The sequence below is a fragment of the Parasteatoda tepidariorum genome, chromosome 8, assembly GCF_982258835.1.
Source record: "Parasteatoda tepidariorum strain Cologne lab strain chromosome 8, Ptep-v5.0, whole genome shotgun sequence".
NCBI lineage: Eukaryota > Metazoa > Arthropoda > Arachnida > Araneae > Theridiidae > Parasteatoda > Parasteatoda tepidariorum.
The window spans coordinates 82,662,136-82,676,632 of NC_141762.1; the positions used below are offsets into that span (position 1 = coordinate 82,662,136).

Below are 14,497 nucleotides of genomic sequence, written 5' to 3' on the forward strand. Positions count from 1 at the left end.
GTTCTTCTCAATTTCCACTATTATTTAAAGTGATTATTGGAATATATATAGAAATTATAAGACATGAAATCTATTTAAATGCCTACGTTTGCTATGAAATGTCTAAATCGTAATATCATTAAATGTGTGTTTTTGTAAATTTGTAAAGATTTGTTTATAAATTCCAAAATAATAACTGCATATCTGAGAGACTAGCACTTAAACTCAACTTCTGAAAGTATTTTGTGCGAAATGTTCACAACTATTTATAAAATAAATTTCAAATTAATTTAAGGAATGATTTAAAAATTATGATGAGGTAATTTTTTTATGTAAAGTAGTTACACAAATTGAATTTTGAAATCTTGAAACAATTATAAAATATTTTTAAGTAAAATAGTTTAATGTCGAAAATAATATTCTTAATGAACAATACAAGAATGTGAAATTTACAGTTCAATGAAAAAATTTTCATTGCAGTTTAATGTGAAATGATTTATTTAAAATATGCAGGTAAAGGTCGAAAGTAAATTGAATATTGCTCAAAAATCTATAGGTAAATGCAACATTGTTCAAGTAATCTTTTTTTATGAACGTCACAAAAGTATGAAAATTTTAGTTCAATGAAAAATTTCCATCATAATATAGTGGGGACTGATTTAGATAAAGGAGCGGTTCACAATTTCTTACGAATTCGGAATTTAAAATGATCGAACATGTTTTGGTGGAATCCTAAGCTTATAAGTAAAATCAGTAGTGGTGATACTAAAAAAATGATTATTGCGATAATTTTCAATCTGAAAAATAAAAGCTTTTAGTCATCGTTTCATTAATTGAAATTATAGGTTTTATTATAAGAGCATTTGAATTTTTAGGTCTGTAATTGCATCTTTATGGTATATGTATAAGCTTATAAATTGCGCTGAATTATGATTTTCAAGGAAGAACTGTTAAAATGGTTATCATAGAAGCATATACCTTTATTTTTAGTAATTTAATTTTGTAATTGAAATGATATAATCGGAATTAAATTATGATTCAATGTCTTATAAATATTTGTCTTTTTAATAATTATATCTTTTTAATAATAATTAAATATTAAGTTGTATAAGCTATTTTAAATATTAAGTTGTATAAGCTATTTTAAATATTAAGTTGTATAAGGTAGTAAAAATATTGGAAATTTCGCACAATCTGCGTTCTCATGTAAATCTCTTCATAATAATTATATTTTTAGTATAAACCTATATGCGTAAAATATAACTCAATGTCTCATTTTTTATTCATATGAAAATTCAGTTTTGGTACAAAATGAACCAATTTCATCAGTGATGTATTAATTTAAGGTTATATCCGTTTACGATAAACATTTTATCACTTAACGCATATTACTATTAAGAGAATATTTGCCTTAAGCAATAAATAATTCATAAGCGTCATTTTGATAATGATTTATTACTTATGTTGTGATGATTTATATTATTTCATTCAATGCATTATTAATTCCATAATGCATCGACATTTTGGCACAATAAAGCAAATTGGTTCACTCATTTATTTTCTTCTGTATCCTAACAAAACTTTGGATATCGTCTTGACTCAATGGTCAGTTAGTAGATCAGAATTGTTACCGACATGTAGTTTTCTCACATGCACATAATCCATTTTGGAGAGACATTGAAAAGGAGAAGTTAGATTGACAAAGGTTGTGAATGCGTCAGGTGACGTACTCATACTGTAGTTATCAATTTGCTCTGTTTAATAGTCATAGCATTCTATACACTTCATTAAGATTCTGTTCTTTTCCCTTTCCAGTATGTGATTTAATAACAGATTTGATTCATTGATAAAGATTACGTATTGTTCAATAACATTAATAACTTGTTAGCGTATTTAACTCGAATGGTTACTCTCGATTAGAAAATTACTAGCGACAATGCTGCCATAGTTTTGGGTGTTTAATTTTTCATTACATTTTGTTTGGCAGTGCATATACTATAAGACTGCGTTAGACAGCAAGAAGTGTAGATAACTTTACGGGCAGTGCAATGAAATGAAAATTCAACACTTGATAAATAGTTCAAGTGCCAAATTTTTGTCAGCTGCATTGCAAGGTGACTATAGTGTTGAAATTTGGTGGGCTGAGAGGGCTATTTCTATTTATAAATCTACTATAATAATTACATCTACTATAATTATAATATTTACTATAATAATTACAGTAAATATTGTAAATTAATTTTTTTAAAATTTGCTATAATTATGTAAAATTATATCGAGTTTTTCTTTCTCAAGAGAATGCTTTTTTAAACACTATTTTTAGAGATTTTTTCTCACTTTTATCTCTTTAACGACTATTTATCCTTTTCTTTTATTATCTCGTTATTCATTTCTTTTGAGAACTTAATTTTATAAGCTAGTACTTAAGCTGACGTCGTTAACATAAAAGAGATTAAGATGATTCCAAGTTGAACGTAAATGAGAGAAAGGAAGAGCGAGATTAGATGTTACCGGATATAAATTTTAACATTCATATCGACATTAGAAAAAAAGACTTAATTCAAGAGAAATGGAAACTGCTTTAGGTTGAACTGATATAATGACAAAAGTTTAGCATTATTTATCGTTAAAGAGAAAAATTTCTTTTTTATATCACATTCTGTATGCCTGTGCTAATTGTTTTTCTACTACGGCTTATTCTTTAAATGAAAGCCACTTATTCCTCTCGACTAAAATATATATATATATATATATATATATTCATATCTTGGAATATATATATATATTCACCAATGAGCCTTTCATTACATTATGACCACCCTTCATCTATAACGATGGGTTCGCCCAGGTTTTCATGGTTTCTCGCCCAGGAACAATGTGTTTTCAAGGGGCACATTAGGACCCATAATCCTCATAGAACAATCCCTGACGTCTGTAAGCTACTTGAATATAGTTGCAGACCAGGTTCACCCTGTCATGGCAACAATTTTTACTGCGGGGGATGGTGTTTACCAACAGGATAATACAAGATGTCAGAAGCGTCGAATCGTCGAGGAACATTCCAGTGACTTTCAAGTCATGTCTTGGCCCCAAAATTCACCTGACCTTAATCCAATAGAGCATTTGTGGTCCTGCTTGGAAAAACAAATTCGTGCTGCCATGTTACCCCCTCGCAATGTGAGGGAATTGCAGGACAAGTTGGTGAGCGCTTGGCACCAGATACCTCAGACTACCTTGTGGAATCAATACCACGGCGGGTGCTAGCAGTTTTGAGGGATAACGGTGGTCCTACATGTTATTAGCAGGGAGATCATAATGTCATAATGTAATGGCTCTTCGGTGTGTGTGTATATATATATATATATATATATATATATATATATATATATATATATATATATATATATATATATATATATATATATATATATATATATATATATATATATATATAAATAGATAGATAGATAGATAGATATAGATAGATATTTGTTGTTGTGTGTGTTTGTAGATATTGAAAAAACTTTAAAAATCTTGAAGACATAAACAACACATTTAATTTTACAACACAGCATATTCTGAGTACTTTAAAATAAACATCATGTTTTCCAAAGTCCATTTACCTACTTAAAAAACAGTAAGCTGGAATTGATTGAGAAAATGTTATGCACAATATCCGAAAAACGTTGGATAATTTTAGCCATTATGTTTCCTGTAGACTATATTGCAAAACTACGTTATGATAAAATGCACGCAAAAACTCTATTTTGAAAAAAAATTCTAGGCACGTGGGAATAAAAATGGTTTTGCGATTACTTTTCTTTTCATACTTTGTTTATGGCATTCCAATACATTTTTAAGCTTTATTTATTTTGGAAATAATTCGCTAGCATACTTATATATCTAGCAGCAATAAGGTACTGAAAAGACAGCCGCACGAAGACATTATTCTTATTCTCCATGTTGTATTACACTTGTGATTGGTGTACCCCATATCGTGAACGTTGTAGCATTTAATTTGATATAATACACAAACTTAAAACTTAAACTTAAACATAGAATTAGAACGATTATTTTTTTCAGACATTAACCATTAACAGCGTTTTGGTTTTTTATAATGAATAAATTTTTTTATTAATTTAATTTTTTAGAGAATTAATATTTTTTTACTAAATAAACATGTAATGCTTCTTTTCTTGATACAGTCATCTTAATTTTTTTTCAAATTTTGTGATTAAATGTAGGATAATCCGCTATGAAACAGGCAAATGTTAAAGCTCAATATTTCGCAAAGCAGCCCACTGTGTACAATGCGTCAAAATGAAACGGACTACCTTGAATAACTTTTGATCTGATGATCGGATCTTCATATTTGAAGGTGTTCTCACGTTCTTCGCCATGTCTCGAGAACTTTTGTAATGAATTGAAAAAAATTTGCACACGGTTATAAAATTCGTTTATCCTAAGATAATCCCATGCAAAAAATACATATTAGTACATATTTATTATTTTTGTTATTATTTTATTAAACAACAGTCGAAAAAAAATTTGAATTGTATGGTATAAATTTTTTTTACATAATTTTATAATATGTAATTTTACATGGCTAATTCGGTTCCCGGAATAGTTCCTGCGAAATCTCATTTTAAATATCTGATTTTTCGAAATTCGATTTCTCAGGAACTATTCAACCAATTTTTCTCGAAATTTGTATTTTGTCATGTAAAATTATACTCTTAAAAATCATGCTAGAAATTGTATATCTTGCAATTTAAATTTTTTTCGACCATTCTTACATAAAATACTAAAAACTAATAAATATTTACCAAATATAATTTTTGCATGGAATTTTTTTTTACATGAAATAAACGAATTTTATAATTGTGCGCAAAATTTTTTCAATTTGCTTAAAAAGTTCTCGAGATATACTAAATTACGTAAAAAATGAAATTAAGATTAAGAGGTCCGAAGTTTCGAGAGCTCTTCTGACCAAACTATTGGGACCACATCTCCCAGATTGTTGCTATAGCCTACATTTTGTGGGTCACAAATCCGGTTCCGTCGGAAAAAAGGCATGTTTATTCAGAAAAAGCAGGTTTTGTGTCAACTTCCATATCTTAGAATATCGCCTGCACTAATTAATTAGCATATTGGAGGTCATCCTCTTGAGCCACTAAGTTTGAATCCCAGAACGTAAAGATCCAATCATTAAATCAAAAGTTATTCAAGATTTTCCGTTTTTTTTTTGTTTTTTTTTCCCAGCACGGACATCTGTACTCAGCTTTAAAATTTCAGCAACAACTCTTAAGACCGTTTCCTGAATGTTTTTCAATGCTTTTTTTTCGCACTGTACATAGCATAATACAGGCTAGACCGATCGATTATCAGTTTATATTGACTCGTCTAATATTATAAATGAAAACGAATTGTAGTGTTTTTATATCAAGTCAACTGCTGCTATATTTTAATGCAAGGTTTCTCAAAATTGAGCGAAAATTCACCAATTTAGTAAACAAATATAGTCGAATTTGAAAAATCCCAAGTACTCATTACTGAGTATAGAGACATGCTCGAAATCATCATGGCTGTCACAAATCCGTCTTCATAAGTAAATAAACATGGCGGCAAAGTAAGAAAGTATTGATGACTTATCTGAAGGCATACTTTATTCGTGAAATAAATTTGGAATAAAGGTAAGTGCAGTAAAATGCTTCAAAGTTAGATTTTGTTTTTGAATATTTAATCGTTATAATCTGATAAAGTTTGAACGTTATCAGAAGATGATACGTAATTTTGTCATGATGTGCCATTTTTGAGACATTTCTACACATTTTAAGATACGGAATAAAGATAACAAGAGTTTTCAAATTTGAATATATTTGTTTCGGAGCTATTTCAACACATTTGTTCTCAGTTTCAAAAAAATCAAATTTTACAGTGTAGTTTCTGTATTTATAACAGGTTTTAAACCCAAGATATTCGAGACTGTCGAATTTCAAGATTTGCAAAATATAGTGATGTTAAATTTTCCTGAACCTGTTACTGCATAAATTTTATAAGATATTTACAATTTATTTTTTTTTTTTTTGCTTTTAGCCTCTGTATCAAATGAATTTGGAAGCGATGTATATCTACGGCATAGCAGGCAATTATTCACTTCAGACAAACCGAAAGGATTTGCACCTCCTGCAAGAGTCAGTGACTATTGGACATTATTGAGTCACGTGACTCCATCCTTTGATAATACTTCTCCGAAAAACATGACGACGCAACTGGGGCAAACAGTATACCTACATTGTGTAGTTAACAACCTTGGCGACAAAACAGTAAGTGCTAATTACATTATTTGTTTAAAGTTTTATATGGAGCTAATACAAGCTGGAACAGCTTTGGGAACATGTTTTCCAATTATCTTACCTTTCATATCACTGAAAGTTCTTAAAAGAAAGCGTCTTAAAAGAAAGCTATAAATGTCTTCTGTATTACACTGTCTAAGAAATTGTCATTAGCTCGAATTTCTTTTGCAAAAATTTGATAAGTAGCCTGATTTTATGGTAGTCCAAAAAAAGAATTCTTATAAAATTATTGTCATAGCTTAACCTAATGCACCCTAAGGGTTACAAAACATAACTTAACTTATGTTTCAGCATTAACTGACACTTTAAGAGAAAATAAACATTTTAAAAATGTAAAATGTAAAAAATGAGCACTGAGAAAATAAGTATAGTCAAAACTACCGGAATATAGTAAAACTTGCCGTGTTTCTGGCTCAAGGTTATCATCAAAAAGCTTGGCAACTTTTACCGAAACGCTTTGGTAATGATTTTGGCGAAACTAGCAATAAAATGCGGTTTTATAACCAAAAAAAAATTAAAATTAAATTTAAAAAAAATAAGATTATAAATAAAATTCTGCAAATATTGTAAAATGTTTGTTAAGTTTGTTAGAGCATGGCATGAAAATAATTTATTCTGTGAAACATAATTTATTAGTTTTTTATTTCTCTCTCCTCTCTGGCAATAAAAACTATAGTTTTTAATTCCAGTAAATCTGGAAAAACGTTTCCATAAGAACGAAAAAATTACTAAATGAATGGTTTGTATCTACTTTGGTTTTAATAACCTAAGTAAAGTTTTCGTTTTTGTTTGCTAGAACTATCATTACCAAATGTGGTAATTTTTATGATTAGAGAATTATATGCTCAGTGTTTTAAATTAAAGAAATAAAGTTGCAAAGAAAAAAATGTAGGAAAATAAGAATTGATGCAGACTTCCAAAAAAAAGAATACATTTTTATTGAGTCGGTAGGTAGGTACTTCATACAAGTCACACTAGAGCGGTACTATAGGCTATTTGCTACGGTATGAGAGACGTACCATCGCAATTTTGATCCTCTGTAGGGGATGGCTCCCTGCTTTGGTACCCCGATGACTGCGTGTGAAATCGAGCACTTTACAGTAATAAAGTTTAACGAGGACCGATACCGCGCACCCTTGGTCTCTACGCAGGCTGATCAAACTGGTCACAAACCTGCTTACTGACCACAGCCTTCGGCGTTCTACTGAGAACAGTGCCTTTATGATCAACCCGCTACGGGACTATAGAGTCTAAAGTATTAAGTTAAAATAGTATTCGGGGTGAAACTGCTTTGCTTTTGATAAATCTTAAAACTGTCATGCCTTACTCAAATGCACTACTCAAACTTGAAACCGTTGCAGCGGGACTCGTAAACAGCAACTTTTTACTTAATAATTGACATTAACTATCCACCGAGTGTTAATCATATAATTCCACGTGCATACTTATTATTATATTATGGTACATTTTTCTTTAAAAATTAAATACTAAATAATTTAGTTAAGTGAATAATGAGGTTAAGTTAATAATAATTAAGTGAAGTGAAGTATTTGTCTGCAATAAAAAGAGAAAAACATCAAAAATAGTTTTGTATTTTTTTTCTTCTTAAATATATAAAAATAAATTTATTTTGACTAATTATTGATTATCATTTTACGGTAATAAGTACGCAATTTTTTATAACACTGATTATTTAATTGGGATTCCTTATCATATTCCATCAGAAAAAAAAATTACTTTGAAATTCATTCAACTAGTAAAAAATTATAAAAATATTAGAAATCAATTTTCATATTTTTTTTTAAATTTTCAAGTAGTAAGAAAGACTTAACAAAAGTCTATAAGATATCATACTCGTTTCTATCTAGTTTGATATATTATTGGAAAACAAAAACTTCATAAAAAAAATCTCAATATTTTCACAAAATAATTTGAAGCAATTCGAAAGAAATATCAAGCTTCTGCGCGATCCTTTCCGAATTTGCAGCATTAAAAACGTTCTTCCCTAAATTTCTCTCTTCCCGCCCTCTCAGTTATTCTGGAAGAAAGATACGAATAAATATTAATCCTGATTTAAAACTGAACAAGTGTAATAAAAATGCATCAGGAGCTCAAGTCACGAAAAATACTAATGGGAATTCGACCAAAGAAATAGTAAAAATTAAATTCTAAAAGCAATTTAAACCTCTGAAAATTTTCAAAAGCTAATATCTTAAGCTGAAAATTTGTCAAAATTTAAATTCTGACAATAAACGTGTTACCAAGGAAGTGTCTGTTTTTTTTTCACTTTCAGTTTGACACCCGTCGAATTTTAATTATAATTGGAATAAGAAAAGCGTATAGCCCTATTTTTTGCGTAGTTCTGTGCAAAACTCTAATATAGAATTTTTCATAAATATAATATTTTGAAAACTATTAAGAATATCCTCTAAAATGGAAGCGGCATACGGTTTTTTACATTTAGAGAAATGCTGAAATTGAGATAATTAATTTACACATTATTTACACTGGGGGATATTATTTACATCTTTTATTTATTATCTGTTATAGGGGATATTTTTTATCGGATCTTACATTTTTTCGCTTCACTGATTTCAAATACCCAATCGGTTTCTCTGTCGAAGCTGCAATATTTTTAAAAGGACGTTTTAGTTCATTTTTCAATCGAAGTTTACAAATTTAAAAACGCTAGATATAACTGGGGGTCGCATAAATGCTGCCACAAACTTCTAAGGTAGTTATGGCATATCATTAGGGTTTTAAAATTGCACAAGAACTCCTGCCTCCAAATGTCCTCATACTCCACTGGAGGTACTTATCTATTATAAAATTTTTCTTAGTAAACTTCTAAATAGTCATAATAGGGAAGCTCCCCTATCCGCATATAGCGCCATTTCAAGGCATGGGTTCTTATGCAATTTTAATCTTGATGATGTGTCTTTGTTTCTCTAGTTTGTCGCAAAAATTACGAGTAATACATAATGTTTTTAAATATGCGAATTGCGACAAAAAATATAAAAACACTTCAACTTTAGGAGCAAAACTAATTTTAGATTTGAATCAAATATTCGTATAATTGCACCAAGAAGATGTTTTCAGAATTACATTTTTATTATAATTTCAAAATAATAAATATGTAATATTTTCTAGCACTAAATAGTTAGTCATTTTTCTTTTGAGACCACCAAAAAAAATGTTTTTTGAAATTCTTTCAATTAATAAAAATTCTTTAAAAGTTTGTTATAAATTCCTCTTCGTTGTTATATGCAGTTTGAAGTGTAAGTGGAAAACAATGTTTTTATGAAAAAAATGTATTAACCACAGCACAAAAATGATGTTAAGCAATCTGAAAAAAATATATCCTGTTGTATATAATCTCAACTTTAAGAGCATACTTTCTTTTCATTTCTCCTCTCTCTCCTACTCAGCTACAACTGATAATCTTTATTGTTTATTTGACAAAACGCATGAGCGAATATCCTGATATTCGAATGAGCGAAAAATAGTCGAAATTTTGATGTGTATATAACCGAGCAATCACTAAAGGCAAAACCTAAAAAAAAAAAGCTTTAAAATCACTTTTTTTACAAAAATTACAATATGCAGAAAAAAATTAAAGTTCTGATAATATTTGTGACACTAGTAACCTACGTAGAAAAATTACTTTAAAGGCCCTAGAATTAAAAAATATCAATACATATAGCAAGGCATCAAAAAATGAAGTTGGCGTTAGTTTTTCCTAAAATAGTGAAAGGTAATTAATAACTTATGAATTTTGACAGCATATTAATTATCATTTTAAAACATTAAATATTTAAGATGTTTTTTTCTCTGAATAGTTAATAAATTATTTTCTCATTGCTTTAATTTATGTCCACCGAATGAAAATTCATCAAAAATTTTGCTAGAAATAAATCTTCATTGTTTTAACAAGTTTGAACATTATCTTCAAGAATATGAAGAAAAAAAAATATTAACCCCGTCACAAAATAATTTTAAGCTCTTCGAAAAAAATATTTTGCTCCAGTGTGATCCTTACTAAATCTCAGCATTAAGATTATTTTTCCTTAAGTCCCTCCTCTACAACCTATTCGGATATAACTGAGTATCTCTATTATTTTCCGGGCGAAAGATGGGAGTGAACATTAAAGCTGATATAAAAAAGAGGAAAAAATAATTTGTACATAACAGAGCAATTACTAAAAAAAAGCTAAAAAAAAAAAAAACTTCAATTTATCTAGGTTTTTTTCAATAAAATTGCCAGCTCAAAAACTTCTCAAAATTTAAATTCTGATAATGTTCATTACACTAGTAACCTACTCACGAATTTACTTTAAATTTGGCGTTTACAAACCAATGATTCTGTGATTTACTATCAAGTGATTATAGAGTTAGAAAAGAAAAATTAAAGGTAATTGACAAAAAAATATAGAGGTGGTGTTTGCTTTTCCTAAAATTGAGATCTTTTACAAAATAATGTGCGAGTAATATTGACATCATATTTATTATTATCTCAAAACATTAAATATGTAAGATTTTTAGATCATTGATTTTTTAATCTATGTCATTTTTCATTGTTTTTATTTAAGTCGGGCAGAAAAAAATTTTTAAAAGTTCTTTTAACTAATGAAAATTCATTAAAAAAAATTGTTAGAAATCAATCTTCATTGTTCTATTAAGTTTGAACATTATCTTCATAAAGATAAAAAAAATAATAGAGATGCTCGGCTATAGCTGAGTATCTCTATTATTTTCTTGGCGAAAGATGGGAGTGAACATTAATGCTGACATAAAAGAGTAGAAACAATAATTTGTACATAACAGAGCAATTACTAAAGGCAAAAGCTAAGAAAAAACTTCAATTTAACAAGATTTCTTTTTCAATAAAATTGTCAGCTCAAAAACTTCTCAAAATTTAAATTCTGATAATGTTCATTGCACTAGTAACCTACTCACGAATTTACTTTAAATTTGGAGTTTACTATCCAATGATTCTGTGATTTACTATCAAGTGATTCTAGAGTTAGAAAAGAAAAAATTAAAGGTAATTGACATAAAAATATAGAGGTGGTGTTTGCTTTTCCCAAAATTGAGATATTTTCAAACTAATGTGTACAGCATATTCATTATTATCTCAAAACATTAAATATGTAAGATTTTTAGATCATTGATTTTTTAATCTATGTCACTTTTCATTGTTTTTATTTATGTCGGGCTAAAAAAATATTAAAAGTTCTTTCAACTAATGAAAATTCATTAAAAAAATTGTTAGAAATCAATCTTCATTGTTCTATTAAGTTTGAACATTATCTTCATAAAGATAAAAAAAATATTAACCACGTCACAAAATAATTTTAAGCAACTCGAAAAAAAAAATATTCAGCTTGTGTGTAATCCTTACTGAATCGCAGCGTTAAGAATATTTTTCCCCAAGTCCCTCCTCTACCGCCTACCCAACTATAACTGATTATCTCTATTGTTTTCTTGACGAAAGATGCGAGTGAATATTAATCCTGATATAAAAAGGAACAAGTGAAACAAAAAGCTCTCTTTTACGCATCAAGGACTCAGCTCACGAGAAAGATTAATGGGTATTTGACTGAGCAAATAATAAAGGGATAAGCTTTGCATTTTTCAGCAAACATAAAAGATTAGAAAATAGCTGAAAGTGAGGAGAGAGAGGATCATTGTAATCGAAAGTACTTAATACATTCTTCTTCACTTTTGATGTTCTTCAAAGGCATAAAAAAAAATGCCGATCGAATGTATTTTTTCATACCAAAATATCGATTGGTTTGGAAGATGAGTTATTTTCTCGGGGAAAAAAATGGAAAATGATGATCAACATAAAAAGAGAGAGTTTCAAGCTAAAAAAAAAAACATTTCCAGATGTTATTTGGAGTTGTTTTCAAAAGCAAAAGTATAATTTCCTTCTTTTTATGTTTCCCAGAAATATGGATTGAATCCGAAAGAATGTAATTGAACGTAAAATATAACTTAAATTCTCCTCGCAAAGAACTGAATACATGATAGAGAATAGTTCTTATTATGTATTCTTAAAAATAGCGTTTTGAGATTATTTCGTTTCATAAAAACAAATAAAGTTGATTTTCAAATATCTTTATGCGAATAAACATTGCTTAAGATCAGTATAAATCGTTATTATTGATTTTGTGTTGTTTGCATCAGAGCATATGCTCATTCAGTGAAATATGCTGAATAAATGACATTTTCTCGAATGTTGAATAAAAATAAGTTTATATTATGTTAGGAGTATGGAAAATGTGTCAGGAATATTGATTCGATAGATGAAAATGTATCTGACCTTGATTAATGACGAACACATTTATTGTAAAGTAACAGTCAGTTAAAATCATTGAATTGTATTAAAAGTCAATGCAAATAATTTTGCTTTTCCCCTTCTTAGTTTGAGACAATTATTTACTTTTATATTCTTTAATAATACGAATGAGGTATTTAACAGTAGCATATTAAGCACTTGAATCTCATGAAATAAGACTAGATGATATTAAATAAAAACGATTTACTCTGTTCTGACCCTAGCAAAACTTTGTATTGATAGAGTTTTTGAAGTGCAGTTACGTAGTAGTACTTTATTACCCTCGCATTATAGCGGCGCAATGGAATGTTGGCTATGGTTTAGGAAAGAGGAATATCACAGAGGATGATTCTTAGAGATGCGATCAAATATTTGATCTTCTGCAGAGGGGATTGCTCTTCCGCAGCAGAAGCCCGATGAACTGCACGTAAGGTCGAGCACTTTGCGGTAGAACAGTCTAACAAGGATTGATACGGAGCACCCTTGGGCCTATCGCACGCAGATCGAAGTTGCCACCCACCCACTCAGTGACCTCTTCCAGGGATTTTTGACTTCGGTGTTTTTATGGGAACAGTGTCTTCCCGATTAGTCCATCGTCAGACGGGTATCATTCCGTATAAATCATTTGCGAAATCACTAATTAGTTTTATCATTGAATATCACCAAGGAAACGATGAATTTTTCGATAGAGATTTCTATGCTCAAAGAAAATCTAAAGCGTTATTCATAAGCTCAAGATGTCCAAAACACCATTATCAGTAAATGGAAATAAAGAGGTATATTCACAAAGTCTTATAAGAGAGGTATATTCACTTATCAAAAGAGGTATATTCACAAAGAGGTGTATTGAGTCTTTAATTCAGTGATAAAGGTATGCCTAAATGTAAATTCAACATTGTAGATCGATACAAAAAAAAATCGCAATTGCGATAAGCTCATTATGCAAGATTGCATAATGAGCTTGATATTACTTAAAAAGGAGCAAAGATATTTAAAATGGATGAAACTATATCAAAAAGTTAAACTAAGTCCTAACAACAACCATATGAATTCGATGGGCAGATAATTCCTCTTTCTATATAGAGAAGCATACTTAGAAAAATAATAATTGTTTTGTTATTTATTAGTTGCTTGTATTATATATATGAGTACTACCTCTAACATTTTTCATTTGCTCTAAAACATTTCATCCACAGATCACCATCAGTGACTGGAGTTAAATATTTTTGTCACTAACAATAAGTTTAAGTTAGTAAAGTTATCACGATCATAAAAATACTTTTCCACCGGTAAATATTTTCTTTTAAAATATATCACCACAAAACACTTAAAATATATCACTACACCACACTTTATGCTCGTAATAGTTGTTCTTAATATTGTTTGAGATTCGGACGATTTGTTTCTAGAATCAAGAAAATGAAGCAAAATAATGTAGTGCTGCCATCTGTCAAGGAGTGAGAGAATTATACAGACCTTCCAATGCGGAGAGAATTCGAGAGAGATGTGGTTTGGTACCAGTTAAGTTTGAACCTGGGATCTTTGTGTCGATATTCTGATGCTGTAAACACCAGAGAAAAAAAGTTACAATGCGAATTGATTTAGAAATCCTTACAAAATGAAAGTTAACAGTTGACTTCTGCTAATTTTGTCCATTATAGTTGTAAGAACTGGATATTTTTATTAATTAACGAAGCTGGTAGTATAAATTTTGCCTACTCGACTTATTTTGTTGAGGATTGTTACAGTTATGTACCCATGGTCTTTATCTCAGAAAAAGGGGGCTGGCCGAGTAAATTAGCGGTCAACTCTGCTCCAACTT

General features: G+C 29.3%; 1 protein-coding gene across 2 annotated transcripts in view; it reads left to right on the top strand.

The window, feature by feature from the left end:
- Positions 1 to 14,497, top strand: part of LOC107436612 (opioid-binding protein/cell adhesion molecule homolog) — a 484,171-nt gene that overhangs the window by 254,559 nt on the left and 215,115 nt on the right. For both annotated transcript variants that reach the window (XM_043048555.3, XM_043048563.3), the window contains exon 2: positions 6,076 to 6,305. In XM_043048555.3, the coding sequence (XP_042904489.2) occupies positions 6,076 to 6,305 (230 nt within the window). The remainder of the gene's footprint in view (positions 1 to 6,075; positions 6,306 to 14,497) is intronic.